The sequence below is a fragment of the Carlito syrichta genome, unplaced genomic scaffold (genome assembly GCF_000164805.1).
Source record: "Carlito syrichta isolate Samal-C Ts95f unplaced genomic scaffold, Tarsius_syrichta-2.0.1 Scaffold303211, whole genome shotgun sequence".
Classification (NCBI taxonomy): Eukaryota; Metazoa; Chordata; class Mammalia; order Primates; family Tarsiidae; genus Carlito; species Carlito syrichta.
The window spans coordinates 289,191-307,020 of record NW_007247307.1 but is presented as its reverse complement, the minus strand read 5'-3'; the positions used below and the strand labels follow the sequence as shown (position 1 = coordinate 307,020).

At 43.6% G+C, this 17,830-nt stretch overlaps 2 protein-coding genes across 5 annotated transcripts in view; one reads left to right on the top strand and one right to left on the bottom strand.

Annotated features, from left to right (window-relative positions):
• The window catches only part of DOPEY1 (dopey family member 1), an 81,565-nt gene extending 71,429 nt beyond the window's left edge, over window positions 1-10,136 (top strand). For 2 of the 4 annotated variants that reach the window (XM_008058102.2, XM_008058103.2), the window contains 4 exons: window positions 868-923; window positions 1,754-1,918; window positions 5,554-5,683; window positions 9,510-10,046. In XM_008058102.2, coding sequence (XP_008056293.1) covers window positions 868-923; window positions 1,754-1,918; window positions 5,554-5,683; window positions 9,510-9,815 — 657 coding nt within the window. In that variant the 3' untranslated portion in view covers window positions 9,816-10,046. Of the gene's footprint in view, window positions 1-867; window positions 924-1,753; window positions 1,919-5,553; window positions 5,684-7,401; window positions 7,462-9,509 lie in introns of all 4 variants that reach the window. The other 2 variants (XM_021712367.1, XM_021712368.1) reach the window with 2 other exon arrangements.
• Window positions 10,137-10,556: 420 nt separating this feature from the next.
• Window positions 10,557-17,830, bottom strand: part of PGM3 (phosphoglucomutase 3) — a 23,835-nt gene continuing 16,561 nt past the window's right edge. Inside the window, exons 8-12 of the mRNA XM_008058101.2 lie at window positions 16,846-16,944; window positions 15,237-15,350; window positions 13,403-13,525; window positions 12,319-12,492; window positions 10,557-10,962 (exon numbers count right to left, since the gene is read on the bottom strand). Coding sequence (XP_008056292.1) covers window positions 10,873-10,962; window positions 12,319-12,492; window positions 13,403-13,525; window positions 15,237-15,350; window positions 16,846-16,944 — 600 coding nt within the window. The 3' untranslated portion in view covers window positions 10,557-10,872. The remainder of the gene's footprint in view (window positions 10,963-12,318; window positions 12,493-13,402; window positions 13,526-15,236; window positions 15,351-16,845; window positions 16,945-17,830) is intronic.

Genomic DNA, 17,830 nt, shown 5'->3' with positions numbered 1-17,830 from the left:
CTGTGGCAATACCTCTAGTGATAGAGTTGGCTGAGCCGGATTTCAGTGGTCTGACATAAGACAATCCTCATCAGAATGATGTGAAGAGTTGGAAAAGAAAGGAAAAAGAGTCTGTATCGCCGAAATCTCAGCTTAATAGTTTCCCTACACATATGTGCTTTAATATTTCTTTTTTAAAAACTGATACTCTTTGTTTCATGATCACTAAAAATAAAAGCCTGCCTTCATCTTGCTGGCCTCTGCCAAATCATTAGCAAAGGCTCTGGGCTGCTAAATTTAGTTTTACTTTCAGAAACTAAGTATAAATTGAAATTGCACACTATGAAAATGATTCCTAAAACCTGTTCTGTGTTCATGAAAATATAGCCTAAAGGTAACTTGAAAGGACTGACTCAGGGGTCCCCAACTCCAGGGCCATGGACTGTGGCCTGGTTTCCGGCCATGGCCTGTTGGGGAGGGGCCGCACAGCGCGGGGAGCCACGGCAATCCAGGGAAGCTGCATCTGGGCTCCCCGTCGTCCCCGTCGCTCACGGGACAGCCTGAGCGCTGCCGGCTTTCAAACCAGCAGCAGCATTTGATTCTCACGGGAGGGCGAACCCTATTGTATTGTGCTTGCAAGGGATCTAGGCTGCGTGCCGCTTATGAGAATCGAACACCTGGCGAGGCGGTGATGCCAGTGCTGGGGAGCGGCTGCAGATACAGACTGACACGAGCAGGGAGGCTTGACGGCACATCCTCCCCCCAGCCCTCAGTCCACAGGAAAGTTGTCTTTCCACTACACCAGTCTCTGATGCCAAAAGCGTTGGGAACCACTGAATTAAATGACTAGTTTAAATACGCATTTAACATTTATTTCACGGTCTTCAGGTACAGGTATTTTTACTGATGGAGCAGGAGCTCACAGCTGATGAAGATATTTCACGGTAATAACATAATTTATTTTGGTATATTCCTGTCAGTTTTTAATATCCTGAATTATCTAGAGTGTTACTTAGCAATTAGAGTATATAGCATTTTATCTGAACACTTTATTTAGTCCATTACTGTCTAATTGATGTTTGGCTCAATGTAGTTCGGCCTATGCCTGAAGCATTGTAGACAGGATTAAGCATGCGTTGTCTTGGGCCTCTAGATACAAGTCTAGTTTCAAGCAATATACTATTGTTTCTCTACATGAGACATATTGGTTTGTAGGTCAGATCTGGTCCCAGAAACACTGCAACATGTAACGAACCTGTCGCGGTAGCCTAGAGCCAAGATGTCCAAACGTGCAGATCTTCCAGAGGGGCCCCAACTTATGCAACATAACTTTATTATTCTCGGTCGAGGCAGACTACCGCTGTGCACCCAAGTGCCGTTTTGTGCTGGCGTAGTGGCTGCTATTCCAGGCCATATGCCGACAAGTTCCTGGGCGGCCAAGTCCCTTGACTGCGCGTTGCTGTCACTCTTCAGCACTGGGCTCATAAAAGGCATCGCCTGTACTAATAACCGTGTTTATCATAGGGCGCCCCCTCGTCTTTGCAGAAAGAAACTGATTAACAACGAAATCTTTGGGGTCTATGTCTTGTGTTTTTGAATGTGATAGGAGTTATGTACAGGTCTTACATTCTTAAAGAACAAAAGCAAATTTTGGATATGCAAACAGTCACATCAGTAGGGTTATGAAAATATTAGCTGGTACTTTCAGATTTTCCAAGAATTCTCTGTAAGAAAATGGGTCCAGCTACTGACCGCGCATGTCTTCTCCTTCCAGAACTTCAGGCCCCTCTGTGGCAGGTTTGGAGACAACCTATACTGGAGGTAATGGCTTTTCTACTTCATATAACAGCCAGCGGTGGTTAAACCTCTATCTCTCCGCTTGCAAATTTTTGGATTTGGCTCTGGCATTGCCCTCCGAAAATCTTCCTCAGTTTCAGATGTAAGTAAAAGCAAGGCTATTAAGTGGATTTTTTGTTGTTGTTATTATTGAGGATATGGGGTACAGTTTTCAAAAATGCATTTGGTCACTGACATCTATGACTACATAAAAAGTTATTTTTGTATGTTGAATATTCATACTTTTGACTAGCATGTTAATTCTTGGACAGGGTGTGGTCAGCACAGTTACTGGAAGTGAATGGTTGATAAGGGCCGTACTAAGGCTAAAGACCCTCAGTCAGCAGACCGAGTGCCCTCCAGATGTGTCTCACTTGCTTCCTGAAGCCCAGGGAAGGAGGCACCGGCTGAACACGTGCTGGGGGTCCTGGTGGCTGGTGTGCAAGACCACGGAGGCCACACGGCCGAGACCCCTCCTGGCGGTGGGGGACAGAGCAGGCCCCGAGGGGAGTTTTCAACTGAGGTGATGAGGAGGGACAGCCGGGGGCGGGAGGCACACGGGAGACAGAGGCCCGAGCAGCCCTGGGACGTCTGGGGCGCGGAAAGGTCGACCTTGCTGGAGCAGAACGCTGGCGAGAGACTGGAAGGGGCGGAAGTGTGGAAGATCCTGTAAACTGCCAGGGAATTTGAACTTTATTCTAAGGACAGCGGGAAGCCACTGAAGCATCTTAAGGAATGAAGTGGTGTTATCAGGTCTGCCTTTTAGAAAGTTTCTTTCGGCTGTATAGAGTGGGGAAAGCACTGGAGATGGGCAGCATGAGAATGAAGCAGGCTCTTTTACTGTAAATGATAGTGAACTGGACTGAAGGAATAGGGAGAAAATTGATGAAAGCAAATTGCCACAGTCACCTGTTAATAAATGCCCCAAAATGTTTAATTATGATTTTCGTATCTACATTTTCAAAATAATAGGCAAACTTGTAAGACTATTTTATCAAAATGTAGCTAAGGTAATTTGAGAATTTATCCATAAGCCCAAATATGTGTTTACATGTGTTACACTGTGTTGTATTATTCTTCTAGAATGGGATATTAATAATAGGATAAAGAGTAAGATATCAGAATTTTTTTCTTTTTTTTTTAAAGAGTAAATCCAGTTCCTTTCATTTCTTTCTCACTTGAAAACCCATATACGTCTACTTCTTGATGGAGTTCAGTGGTTGGATAGCTGTTAAACTAATGTCACCCTTGAAGAAGTCCAGAGAAGGATACTAAACAGAATTGTAAGGAAAAGGACAAAATTAACCAGGATGCTTACATTTACCAAAGTGATAAAAACTATTCTCTTCAGTGTACTGGGAAAGACATGAGCAGTCCCTTGATAGTCTTGCTCACAAGTATCGTTTAACCTTCTATGACAAGGACCAAAATTAGTTTATCTTTACTTGTCAAGGTGTCACTATTAAAGGGAGGGAAACATGCTGTAATACTGACTACAGTTTTTAAAAACCTGTGTCTTTTTAAAAATAAGAGTAGAAGAAAACATGGAAAATTTAATAATCTTGAAATAGTATTTTTTCAAGTATGATCCATATTTGGAAAGTTCAAAATGTTTACATACAAATGTAAAAGTATCCATGTAACTAAAAAGTACGATAAAATTTGAAAGACAGCAATGAATTGGGAAAAAATATTTGCAATGTATATGACAAAAGTGTAACATGCTTAATATATAAAAATCAATAATGTAATAGAAAAATGAGCCAATGAATGACAGAGTTAAAAGTTCGTAGAATAGCTTTTAAACATAGGAAAAGGTGCTCAGGTGTACTCATGAGAGAAATTCCGGCTAAAATGATAGGCAACCATCAGAATAGTAAGCTCCAAAAGCTGCTTTCCTTTTACCCTAATGACAGAAGCATTCTTATTCTTGTTGGAAGTGTACACTGATACTGCCCAGTTGTTCTCCAAGGAGGCTATGTTCACCAAAATTTAAGATACATGCTTAAGCCCATAATTCTGCTATATCCAAGGATTTATCCTGCCCCTAAACTCTTACGTGTGCATAAAAGTAAGCATTATATAAGAATATCCACTGCGGAACTTTCGTAAGAGAAAGAGATTGAACACTCTAGGCGGCTGGTTTAAATCAGCACCTCCAACACTGGAGTACTCTGTAGCTGTTGAAAGGAGTAAGGTTTTATATGGTATGGAATTATCTCCCAGATACATAATTAATAGCAAATAGGTTGTATCAAATATATGATTAAGTCAAAACAAGCAGCAACTGTGTTGTTTTTTAAAGGCCAGAGTTGGTTGTGTGGCTGTAGACTCCTATATATAAACTCCCTCTGAGGACATATAAGAAATTAACATTGATGGATTCTGTGGTGGGAGGGAGACTGCCTTTCTTGCGTGTGCCGTTTTATACTGCTTAAATTTTCCCCATAGTCAAACAGTAGTTTTACTTATTAAAGACAAAAGGAAAAATACAAGAGAAGCACCAAGGAAGGTCTTAGATTTTTCGTAAATTCTTTCCATCTTTTGCCCTCTTGTATGGTTAGGGAACATATGGTCAATTGTATGTTGAGAAGCCAAGTCTATGTCAGACAATAGGCTAAATAAAAGTGATTTCTTTTTAAGAACTTCTTGCCGATCAGCTGATGAGGAAGGAAACATTTGCTGAGTACTTGCTTTGTGCTCATAAAAAAATAATGAGCACCTTACAAGTTTACATATCTTTTACCTTTATAACTCTGAGAGGTAGTTAACCCTTTGCACACGAATGTTCCCTCTCAGGGGACATAAAGAGATTGCTGGTGATTGTACAGGACAGACTTATGTCAGCACCAGTTTTTTGAAAATGTATGTTTCCTTGAAGTTTTCCGTTCAAACTGCATGAAAAAGCAAAGGAAGAAATGGAATATATACTGAGATGATCAATCACTTGAAAAGTGGATTTCAAGAATCACGAGTATGTCCTTCCACATCATCTTTGAACAACAGACTGGACAATAAATTACTTATGATTAATGTGGGAAGAAGAAAATGAGACTGCATTGTCTGCGCAACTAGAAAACTATCAAGTGGGCCACTGCCTTGCTAAGCCAGAGTATGCTTATGTGCTCTTTGAGCTACGGCCAGGCCACGTTTCCTGGCTTTGACCCCCTTCCCTACGTTGGGGAGGTGAATCTTCTCTGTCTCTCTCTCTCTCTAATTTACTTTTAAATAAACTATATTTTCTAATCTAAAAAAAATCAAGTGGAAGATTCCAAATTTCTATTGCACAACATATATCAATGAACCTGCAATGTGTGTCGGTGACGATTTCACACATTCCACATGTTAGAAAAAGATAAGATAAAAAACATTATTTTTTGTCATAAATAAGTTCCTCAGTGTCCAAAATTCCATTATAAGCCAAACATCATTACAATAAAATGGTTCCAGTGCTATAGTATTTAATGTGAAGCAATTTGTTTCTTACCATGCGTAAAAAAGTGTGGTTGAGTTGCCGGTAGGTGATCTGTGAGATGTCTCCGAGCGCAAAGGGTTAAAGCATAAGAAAAGGCTCAGAGAGGCTAAGACGCATACCCAAGGTGGCAAGGCCGCAGAGAGGTCCCGCTGACATTTGATCTTTATAAGCAGCGGAGTCACGGTCTTTCTGCTACATTACGTGGCCTCATCTGAGATGGCACGAAGTCTGTCTTACTGATGCTGGTATCATCCTCTTCGTAGGTACCGATGGGCCTTCATTCCAGAAGCCTCAGATGATTCCGGCTTGGAAGTGAGAAGGCAGGGCACACATCAACGAGAATTTAAGCCTTATGTGGTACGACTGGCAAAGCTTCTTCGAAAAAGGGCAAAGGTATTGCGTTCTTGTGTTTTTGTTTCATCACTACATGTTGCAGTAGTGAGGTATTTATTAAATACTGCCTGGGAAACTGAGGACACTATCAAGTTGAGCTACTTCAAACCAAGGACCCAGTGAGCCTAATAATTCCAGACGTTTAGAAAACACATTGAATGTATTTTAAAGGAACATGTGGTTATATGTTATTTTTTAAAGAGAAGAAAAAAGACGTCTTTTGTACATTAACAACATCTACCTTAAAATATTTTCCCTTCGAAAAGAAGAAAAACATTGGAACCATACGTGTAAGTACTTAACATTAAATGATTTTAGTCCTAACCCTACATGATTCTCATGACAAAGTCTTGAGAATTTAAATACATTCATGATATTCATCTTAATACCATAATGAGAAACAGGAAAATATGACTTGATTGCGAAAAGTGCAGTACGAAAAGGGATTTTTAAAACAAGCCTGTCAGATATGTTTTTATAGAATGAGTCATGGGTGAGATTATATATTTTAAGTTTTTTAAAATGTAGTCATATTTCATCAAAATTGAAGGAGCAAGAACAACTCAGAAAAACAGAGGGAACAATCACTAGCATTCATTCTGTTTATCTGAAATTAACTGTACATACTAACAATTCATTTTCTCAGTCCATGTCTTTTGCTAATTATGGCCTAACAGTAAGAAACGCATTCCGTATTCTGACCCCGTACAGCTATATAACAGAATCTGGGTTTCTCACAAGACAATTCTTGTCCTTAACACGTGAGACATTTTCTTTCTTACAGTTCCTGTCTTGATACTGTTCATAGATTTCAAGAGCCTCCACCTTGCAGTTGTTAAGACACTATTCATAATTAAACTCTATGACTCAATGATACAAAGCATCTACTCAGAGAAATTCTTCAAGGGGAAAAGTGGGAATTTACTTTAGCCAAAAATAAAGTGTAAGAAAATAAAATAAGTAAAATATATTTGTGTCTTATGTATTTTATCTTTCAGTATGCATCATGCTAATTTATTACCGCTCTGCCCAAGATCAGAATTGGCACATTCACCATTGGGCATTAATCTTTATTAATATTCTGTCGTCTTTCACATTCAAAAAATTTCAAAAGTAAATTGTACAATTTGGGGTGATCTGGGTTGTTTCATGAGACCTACTTTGCAGTATGTGCTTTGAGTTCTCAGAAATTTTCCAGTCTTCTGGAGTCCCCTAATCAGTTTATGAATTACCTAAGCTATAGCAGTAAAATGTAGGAAGTGATTAAAAAGGAGATTCTACGGGAAGGAACTTCAATGAGGAACTTGATTTTAAAAGACCAGTTGCTTCTGCGGGAGCTAAATAAAAGGATAGAGATGAGGATGAAAGCTGGGTGCAGAGCTGAGGATAAGACTTGGTTGGGTACTTCACTTTCATAGCACAGGTTTGGGGAAAAAATCCTGATAGCAAACCCAGAGGAGTATGATTCTGCATGCCCCCACGCTCAGAACCATTCTGTTATCCCTGCACCTCATCAGTAATGAGAATTTTTAAACAAGGCCCCTCCCTTACCTAAAGAATAAATGACACTCTTTTGCCCAAAATTTGTCCCACAAAATAAAAAAACTGTCTTGTTTGGAAGGTATATTCCCATCCAAATCACTTTAAACAAGGTCTTCATGGCCAAACACACGTCTCACTGGAACAAAGGCTGTGAGTTCTCCTCTTTCCTTCCACAGGACAAGGAGGAGGACTTTAAGACAGTGATTTTGGAGGGATTGGAGATGGCCAAGCATCAGGTGAGGGTGGCTGTTTGATGCTTGTGATATGGCAGCAAAAGCTGCCACATCTGGCCCAAAAAATGAGACATAAACGCAGGTTTGGATTTCAGCAAGTCCGAGAGTGGTAAACAGGAAGGAACTCTTATTTCAAATGTAGACTGGTAAAGTCAAAGGAGAAATCGTTTGCATGTTTGACTATCTGATTTACTGAAGGAGATACGTATTGAACAGCAGAAACACTCAAACAAGTGCTTCTTGGTCAGGGGCTTACTAAGTCTACCCCCCCCTTTTGGTTAGGGGTCTCACTCTGTTGCCTAGGCTGGAGCACAGTGGTGTGATTACGGCTCACTGCAGTCTCAACCCCTTGGGCTCAAGAGATTCTTCTGCCTCAGCCTTCCCAGTAGCTGGGACTACAGATGCAGATCACCATGCCCGACTTCTTCCCCGCCCCCCCGCCCCCCCCCCGTAAAGACGAGGTCTTGCTGTGTTGCCCAGGCTGCTGCTGAACTCCTGAACTCAAGCAATCCTCCCAACTTGGCCTCCCAAATTATTAGGATTATAGGCATGAGTCACCACCTCTTAAAGGCACATCGTGGTGGGAATACAAATGAAAGGTTGCCCCATAATTGTGTTCTATTTGCAAATTAGCGGTAGAGAGGGTGCAGGTGTATTACTCATTTTCCTTCAGGATGAATTCATCTCTGTTCACCTGTGACTGTCACTGACCTGCAGTTTGCTTGAGGGGACTCGAGGTGGTGCGGTCAGCTAGTACTGGCCATGATAAAAACGTGAAAGTCGTCACAGGACTCCTATTTGTGTCAGTGGCACTGCTAAGAGAAAGGAAGATGGCTTTGTGTATCCTGCAATCTAAACCAGAGGTTAAATAATCGCTAAGAAGCAACGATAGCTGTTGGGTTTCTTGATTTGTTTTTGACTAGAAATAAAGAACTAGGTGTTCTTTTTCTGATTTGCTCCTGGAGTCTTCCATTTTAACTTAAATCTATTTTCCTTTCTCAGGATTTCACTTTAAAATAAACAAGCAAACCTTGAGGGCACACGTAGGAAACTAAGCTGGATTTGCATCTGCTTTGACCACTAGGAAAAGTTTCTCAGCAACATTCGATCTTGGAAGGCAGAGATCGGAATTCTGCTCCCTAAGTCTTACTGGATGCGTTTCTCTTTATTCAGTCCAGTTCATCCTTTGTTTATTGTGGTGGATTCTGCCCACGTTCCAACCTCAGTTCTTTCTCTAGCCAGGATGATGCCCGTAGCGGTTTAATTCAGTGGCTTTTTTAACTCATCACTTGACACACAGATCGCGTTTCTGTTTAGTTGACAGCTGCACAGTGCTCTCACTTGACTTCTCTTCGGAAGCACAGATTGGGCTTTTCCTTTTGTCAGCGAGGAGCCCTTCTGTATCTCACCCGCGGATGCCCATGGTTCGGCAGAGCCGGTGCACCAACCCGTTCTCGGGACTGCAGGGCCGGCTCTCCGGCCCGTGTTGCTTAGCACAGCCCGGGCGACAGTGTCTGTCCGAGGGGGCCTCCCTTTCTCGGTGCCGCAGTAGCAACAGGAGAAACTCACTTTGGACCCGGCGACCATCATGGCACGTTTCAGCCATGTGGGTAAGGGGGCACTGACTGGTTTACTAATGGTGAACTGTACACAGCTCTTTGTCTCCTCCTAACTTCTTCTGTCACCATTTTGTGACCTCATCCTCGGTTACACTGGTAAGAGTCCGGAAATCTGGGAGCTTGGTGAGTAGATACAAAGCACGTCACCAAAACGGGGGTTTGGCTCCACCCCCGTTCAAAGCCATCTCTGCTTCCTAAGCTTGTCTGTGCATTCCAGTTGGGAAGTGCCACCGCACTGTTAGGTCCCCCGTTAAAACCAGCAAACGGAACCAGAAGGCCTCAGTTAGAAGCAAGGGTTTGAACCCAGTCAGGAACGGAAACGTCCTGTGACCTGCGTCCGTCTGACGGCTGGTGCCTGCCTCTCTTCTAAGCTTTCTAACATACTGCTTCGTCTGTTGATATCCATGAAAACTGCCTTTGTGTCTCCTGCAGAAAAACCCAGAGGAAGACCCCTCCGGGAGAACGCTGGGCTGGGAGCCGGGACGCCTGCTGCTCACCGCCTGCACCGTGCGCAGCCTGGAGCAGCTCCTCCCGTTCTTCAGCGTGCTCAGCCAGGTCTTCAACAGCAAAGTCACAAGCCGCTGCGGAGGACACTCAGGGAGCCCCGTCCTCTGCTCAAACGCCTTGCCTGGCAAGGACGTGAAACTGGAGAGCCACAAACCATCTTCCAGCAAAGCCAGGCAAAAAATAGAAGAGATGGTAGAAAAGGATTTTCTGGAAGGGGTGATAAAAACGTGAGCACCACCAGTGATTCCACTGATCTTCCACGTAAATGTAATTATTTAAAACAAACACAGCTCTGAGTTGTATAGTTTCTTTTTTTGTATGTAACAAAACGAACTTCGGGTTGTATTTAATTTAAATATCTGTAAATAAGAGCAGATGTCTGAATGTGGCCTGAATCAAGTTTGAATGTTGTTGGCGCATCCTGATGATGGTGCCTAAGAGAAAGAGCTATGTATACATATAGAGTCCATTGTTTTTATTGTCCTGAGTTGTCTTAAACCTGCAAAATACACACTATGGCCTTTTTTTCTATGGGTTTCAGGCTTGGTTTAATTCTCGTTGGTTGGGTATTTTTTTCTTTCCCTTGTTGGCCATGTTCTGGTATCAGAATGGTATCACTTCTCCGTCAGAGGCTGGGTAATGTATTACCACCAGCGTTTCTTCCACATCCCTGTGCATGCTGTACTTGACTTAGGAGGGTGCAGAGTCCAGAGTAACTGAAGCCTGGACTCTGCACCCTCCTAAGTCAAGTACAGCATGTACATCTCCACCTCAGTGCAGAGGATACGGACCAGCCCCTGTTCACGCCCCTGAGTGAGTTCCTGATGATGTCCATCGGACAGGTGAGTCACATAACAATCATTCTGAAGACTCTGCCATGCAGTCTTCTCCCCCCTCTCGATTTGTATCGACGGCAAATGCTGCAAAAGAACATGTTGCTGGGGACAGTGATAGCAATGACCGCACAAGGAGTTGGTAGTAAGATTTCATTTTCCAACAGCCTGCTTGAATTGTTCCCTGCATACAACCGTAAAGTTAGTGATTGAATCATGTACTTAAGCCCCGTATTTTACATTAGTGAGACTAAAATTAGAGGTAAGTTTAACAAGTATAAGGCTTACTGTTTCTAGAGAATTATTCTGGTAGTGTTTAAGAAAAACAATCTCAAAACAGTCCAGTAAGGTGCACTGTAAACATTGTGATTACAAAGGTCTTAGTACTGCCATTATTGTTGAAAGTTCTGTAAACTTTTTTAAAATCCAGCTTCTCAGGAATATAAAAATTGTCTTCAGAAAACTGGTTGGGGTCTTTCGCCAATTCCTCCAGCCAGCCGAAATACCGCCAAGCTCACTTCGTATGCAAGACGATCTGCACTTTCCTGCAAATTACATTAAACAAGATTAAACGAGAAAGACACAGCATATACTTATTATATGTCACTTGCAACTCTAGGGAGGGAAGGAGGTGTCCTGACTTTGTTTCACTAACAAATTTGAATGAAAACTTTTTTCTTCTTTGTCCAGTAACACATTCCAAGGCCCCTAAATAGATGGAAAAATGGGTCAAATTCTTCCAAATAAGGTAAGTTTTAAAATCAATTTAGATAATAAAATGAATTATCGTTCCAAAACTCTGAATAAATTCAGTAAAACCAAGTCCCTTAAAGGCACGATGGCCCCAACTGGCCCAAGAATGAGCCAGGCTCGGTGGCTCAGCCTGCAATCCAGCGCCTTTGGGAGGCTGAGGTGAGTGGATTGCCTGAGCCCACGGGTTCGAGACCTGCCTGGGCAGCGAGACCTCATCTCCACAGTAAATCAAAAAATCAGCCGGGCGTGGCAGCGCATGCCTGTAATTCCGGCTATTTGGAAGGCTGAGGCGGAGGGATCGCCGGAGCCCAGCAGGTCGAGGCTGCGGTGGCCGGGAGCAGCCGCTGCACTCCTGTTTGGGCGACAGAGTAAGATCCAACTCAAAAAAAAAACCAAGAATGAATTTACTCTCACAGCCTCAACTGCATGCTCCTCATCCATCAGTGACGTTCGTTCATTCACTAGATTCGGGGAGGGCCTACGGCTGCTAAAAAGCTGCCAGTCCTGTGAAAATCAGCTGGGAATGTCTCCTTCCAAGTCCCTGTCCAACCCACTTGCTGGACTTTGCCCTGGGCCACACTTTAAGGACTGTGTGAAGAGGACACTTTATAAAATCCAGACCTCAAGACTTGACCCTACCAGGAAAACAGCACAGGCACAGAGTAAGGCTGTCCCTGAAAGGAAATGCGCTGAAAAACAGAGTCCAGAGTCAAAGATGAACGGTACCAGTGGATTTAGAAATGTACTACAAAGCTGCTTGTTTTCATAAAGAGACAGGGTTATATTTTAAAGGACAAAAAAAGATGAGCCATTTCACAGTGCATAAACTAAGTACTTCTTACTCCTGCCACGGTTAGAAAAATGATACTTTCAGGATGTCTTGTATAAATCAGAAGAAAAATATTTGGGGGAATAAACTAAGTGGGTCTAATTCTGTGCAAATATTTTGTCAACTACTGCTGATAACGATGTAGTCTTAACATGAACCCGAAAGACTCCATAAGCCAATCCTGAAGACACAAAGCCTCATTTATCACAGTGAGATTCCCAGCACAGGTTAAACATGAAAAAATCATTTCCTTTTCTCTCCCTGTGTTCCTTCCCATCACCTCTCGCCGCAGTTTCTCAACAGAACTCTCCTGGCTTACTTGGGAGTCTGCCTCTGCGTAGACCCGGACGACATCTTCTGTGCCAGAGGGCCGGACAAAAGCTCGGGAAAGCTTGTATTTCTTCACCAGGTCATCGATTGCCTCCTGCAGGCCTGGAGGTGTAACTGCTCGTCTCTCAGCATCAGTCGTGCTAATCACTTTCCTGTCTGCCACCTAAGCACAAGCATTTCACAGCCGTCACACCCGGTACTCCGTTCAGAGGCTTAACTTGTTCAACATGCACATAGTATGATCCCAGATTAAGTGTAGGATAGAGCACATTAAAGTTTTCTATGTTTTGTTTCTCCATGGTTAAGGTTACTAATTTCAACATTTGAGCAACATTTTTCTTTTTCTTCAGTCTGTAAGGAACTGCCTTCAACAAAAAGTTCCAGCCTGTCTTACAACTAGTTGCCACTAAAATAAAGGCCAGTAATATTCTTCCCACTTTGGGATATCTGCTAAATATGCCAAAAACTAATCTGCGCAATCAACAGCCATTGCTGTGAACTCTGGCTTTGGTATTGCCAACTGTCTTGTACAAGTTCTGTTGGTGAATGTGTAAACTGGTATAACTCTGAATATAAAGCTGAATAGAACTCAGTTAGCAATTTATCCGAAATGGCTTTAAAAAAATTATCTCAGCATCTAGTAGTCTGTGAACCAAAAATAATACAAAAGAAATATTTCTCTCTTGAAATGCAGGCGATCTGGGTTTTGCTTCAAAATAATACCGGGGCGGCATGGAAAATACACAGGGCACCAGCTGACATCTGCTGAAGCTGGGGACACTGCCACATTTATATCTACCTTAAATTTTCCATAACAATATATTTTTAAAAGTGATCCATGGTCATTCAAACACTTCTCAAACAATAGAATGGTGGAGTAAATGAACTTACAGTTATCCTGTAATTGCTTAAAGCTGTCAGAAAACAGACATCATAAGGCCTTATTTTCTATGCATTATATGTATATACGTATAGAATGAAACACAACATACTTGGGAAACGTTTTCTAGTGAGTTGGGGGAAAATACATTTCAGTTAATCTTCAGCAAAGTTATTCTGAACTGCTCTCCCACCTTCACTTTGAGCTGTCTGTTTGGGAGGTCTGTGTAGAGCGCATCCCACTGCTGGACAGTCAGGCCCTTCAGAGCCAAGATGGCTTCAATCACCAGCATGTCAGAAACAGCGTCACCAGCTGCCTGCAAGGAGGAGAACCGGTGGAAGAAAGCACTCTGAACAGAAGCACATCCTGGATGTGAATGTTCCGTCTCAGAACGCTAGTCACGGTACAGGCCAAGCATGCCTCGCCTGAAATGCTCCCAAATCCAAGGCATTCTGAGTGCCAACATAACGTCCCAAGCGTAAAATTCCACACCTGACCGCCCATGACAGCCCAAACTAGGCACACAACAGCTAGGTGTGATGGTGTCAACACACAGTCCTGGCTGCTCAGGAGGCTGAGGCAGGACAACTGCTTGAGACCAGGACTTCAAGGCTGCAGTGCACTATGACTGTGCCCGTGAATAACCACCACACGGGGCCACCAAGTGAGACCCATCTCTCAAACGTAGACACAGGCCCGCAACACCGTTTTCTCAGCATCCCCAAGGGAAAAAGACCCAGCCTTCTTCAGCTGGAACGTATCCTTCCATGCACAGCAGATGTGCATGTCCTATTTTTTACTCTTAAGTACTAACGTGTGAGAGCACGACTGCCTCTCAGTAGCATAGAAATTCAAAGTCAGGAATGACAGTGATGCCATACCACAGCGTCATCCACATGGGTGGCTGAGACGGACACCTTTGCCTTCTGATGGTTCGATGTACACATACTGTTTCACACACCAAATTGTTTTCTAAAATTGTATAAAAAATTACCTTCAGGCTGTGTGCGCAACGTGTATGGGAAACATAAATGAACTTAGTGTTTAGACTTAAGTGCCATCCCCAAGATATCTCATTATGCATATGCAAATATTCCAAACCCTGAAAAAACGTGCAATCCAAAACACTCATGGTCCCAGTCACCTCAGAGGAGGAATGCTCCTTATGCTCACCCTTTCCCCTCATGCAGCATTAGTAACTGGATTGTGTTTGTGGATAAATAGATATGAAGGATGATGAGGTCAAGATACCCATGGAAGACAAAGGTACACAAAGGCGACGAAAATTAGCTCTTGAGAAACTTGCCTTTAGACTGATCCATAAAATGCAATAGACTGGATAACTGGAAGGCTCAGTCTAACAGTCTAAAACTCAAGCGTTTCTTTATACTAGATTCCTTTTAGTACCCCGCGACGACAGACGGCATCATGGTAAAATGGAGAGAGAGGAGCTTTGAAGTAAGATGCACCTGAAGACAGGACCACACTCTATCAATAAGTAGCTCTGAGCCTGTGTCTCTTCTTTTCTAAAATGGCGATTTTAACAAGCCCTGCTCCCTGTGTCACTGCAAGGGTTACACAGTAAGGTATATGAAGTGCCCAGCATGTACAAGGTGCTCTAACATTAGTTTCAGCACTTTTCCGAGTGTTGTTTTTCCAAAGCCATATGCTACACTCCAGTCTCAACTCTTCAACCTACGTGTGTCCTTTGGCAAGAGACAACCAGTTATTTTACTGAATTTCCTCAAGAAGGTTAGTTTAAAAAAACTTGGCTGATATGTATATACTCAATAGCTTCCAGGTAGAAGCTTTTCAGCACACTAGAAAACCTTCATCATAAAATGCAGGGGAAGGGAAGCACACATAAAATTCTGCCATTCCATTTCAGTGTAAATCTAACTGAATCTACACCACTGTTGTCAGGAAGCCACCAGGCTAGGCCTCCTTCACTTAAGTCTGTATGCAGTATACTCCGTTCTGTCCAGATCCGGAACAAAGTGACCAGGACACCACCCATCAGTTCTGACCTGGTTAAACAAGTCAATGATATTTCCAAGCATCTTAGCAGCTTTTCTCTTCTTATCTTCCAATTCTTCTGCTAATTGTTTTATCTTCATTTCCACAGCTGTACTAAACAGTGCCTGCAGCAAAAACACACAGTCAGTCTCCAAACACTAGCCAAGCTCCAGTCCCGAGGACTGCTATTCTAGCGAAACCACTTTTCCCGCATAGTCAATCTGGAGAAACTGAGGCGAAAAATAATGGTAGCTTTATGATGTATTCAATTAATACAAGAATTACTGGGGGAAAAGTTTCTTTGTGGATTATATAAGTGTTCATCAAAATTTAAACATCGGGTGACAGAGAACAGCACCTTGACAACCAGTGAACAGACATAACGAGTTCGTGTTTCCCTTCAGCCAGCTAAACCAGTGCTGCTGTGCAGCCAGGTTACATAGGGCCTGTCTCTGTCCTTTACTTTGAAGGATATCATTCACTGCAACGGGCAGAGCTTTACTGCTTTGAAGCTTCTGCAGGTATGAGCTAGGCAAAACCAGAGTGCGTCCATGTCAGCGTGGCAGGTGAGACCATCACTGCAACACACGCACATCGCGTTCCTCACACTTCTCCTGCTGTGTGGAAATGCCTTGCCCATCTTTTTACCGCCCTCAAGTTTTACCGCCTGATGCTGAAGAGGGTTAGCACGCTGGGCTCGACTACGAGATAAAATACACTTTTGTTATAAGGTGCACGCTGGTCACCTGTGTTTGTAAAGCTCTGCTGGAACACAGCCAGCCGTTCACTTAAGCTGTGCCACCAGGGTTGAGGAGCTGCAACATACGCCTGGTCGCCTGTAAAGCCTTAGAACCTTTACTGTGCGCCCTTTACAAAAATAATTCACCAACTCCTGCGTCAGATCACTGAAGTTATATTTTAATTGCATTTTGTGGGGACTCTGTTTTTCCCCTTATGTCCTCCAGAAGCCAACTGTGAAAGAGGAAAATGATTTGGCCTAGATTCAAATTTTTTGCTGGCCACCTCAAATCCACTTACTAAATGAGGTCACTAGAAAAACATTTTTTAACATTCTGAACTCTACAAATCTAAAATCCACTTCATTATATACTTTATCATGTATTTTTACGTAAAATGAATTTAACATTATGTGTATTATGTCTCAAACATTTTTCAAAAATTCTATCTGCTAAGAAAGCAATAAAAAACCTTTCATGTCATCACTAATGACTTTAAACTAATTTCCATTTCTTTGCAGTCTCAGCTTCCCAGCACTTATTCAGTTCATCACAGCAACTGAACTTTTTCCTTTTCCCACCAACGGCCAGTTGAGGAAAATGCACAATCACTTACAAGAATATTTAAAACTGCACATTTAAAAAACTATATTTTCAAAGAACAAACTAGTATATTTCTTCACAAAGAAGAATCACTACAATCCAAAAGAGAACCCCAGTTTCAAAGCCCATGAGGCTACAACGTGTGAGGTGACCACAGAGTCCTACTAGCGCCACCCGGTCGTCTCAACCCAGCGCAGGGTTCCCAAGTGGCCCCAGGTGCAGAAGCCCCATCAGAAAGGAGAGCGCCAGGCAAAACCAGCCGTGACTGTCCGAGACTTACAGTGCCGTGCCCGTTGGCTTCAAAGTAAACTCCAATGTCAAACTCTTGAGCCTTGTGGTGCAAGTGTTTTACACCCGTTTTCGTGCAATAGACAGGCACCTAAAATGGACGTTTAAAGAAAAACAACAGCTCTCAATCAGATGACAGATATCTCCGGTACACCCAGTATCCAGCGAACAAAACCCCCCGGCACTAGCCCGGTGAGGAAGCACTAAAATGCAAACTGCCAAGTGTCCAGTGCGGGGTAGAGACACTGTGGACAGCTCAGGGAACGGCGTCTCTTAGGGTGAGCGGCAGGGGTCTGCTCCCCAGATGAAAGCTCGCAAGTGGGCGCCTGACACAGCCTGACGAGTTAAGAAAGCTGCCTCCAGCCAGTGTGGAGAGTGGCTTGGGCAGGCGACCGGCCAGCTTCTTCTGTAAAGGTCCACGCAATCAGTACTTTAGCTGTGCAGACCAGGTCCATCTGGCTAGTCACTCTGCCACTGCAAAGCAGCCACGACGGCGCATGACTCCGGTAAAACTTGAACAGTGGCAAGCTGAATTCGAAGGCGAAGAGACGGAATCGGCGGAGAGGTCTCTGGGGCTAGCCCTACTCAGACGTCATGGGGGCTGCGGCAACAACGGCGGTTCGAGAGAAAGCCACGGGCGGGTGGACCTGAGAAAGACTTCGGCTGGTTCAGGGGAGACGGGGGCGACACCGCAAGGGGATCAAGAAAGCGCGTTGGTTTGGGTCTCGGAGGCCGCAGCGATGGCAAGGGCGAAAACATGTCATCTTCGGGAGGGTGAGAGGTGACACCTGTGAGGTGTTCAGTTTCATTCCCGGGACCTGCCCCGCACTAAATTCTTCACCGAAGCGTCAGCCGAAATACTGACAGAACCACCCCAGTGCTGCGAGATGACCCGAGCCCCGGGACAGGCGGGCAGGTGGGCCCGACGGACCCCCTGAGCTAGTCCACCCGGGACCCTGCAGCGGTCACGGGCGCCC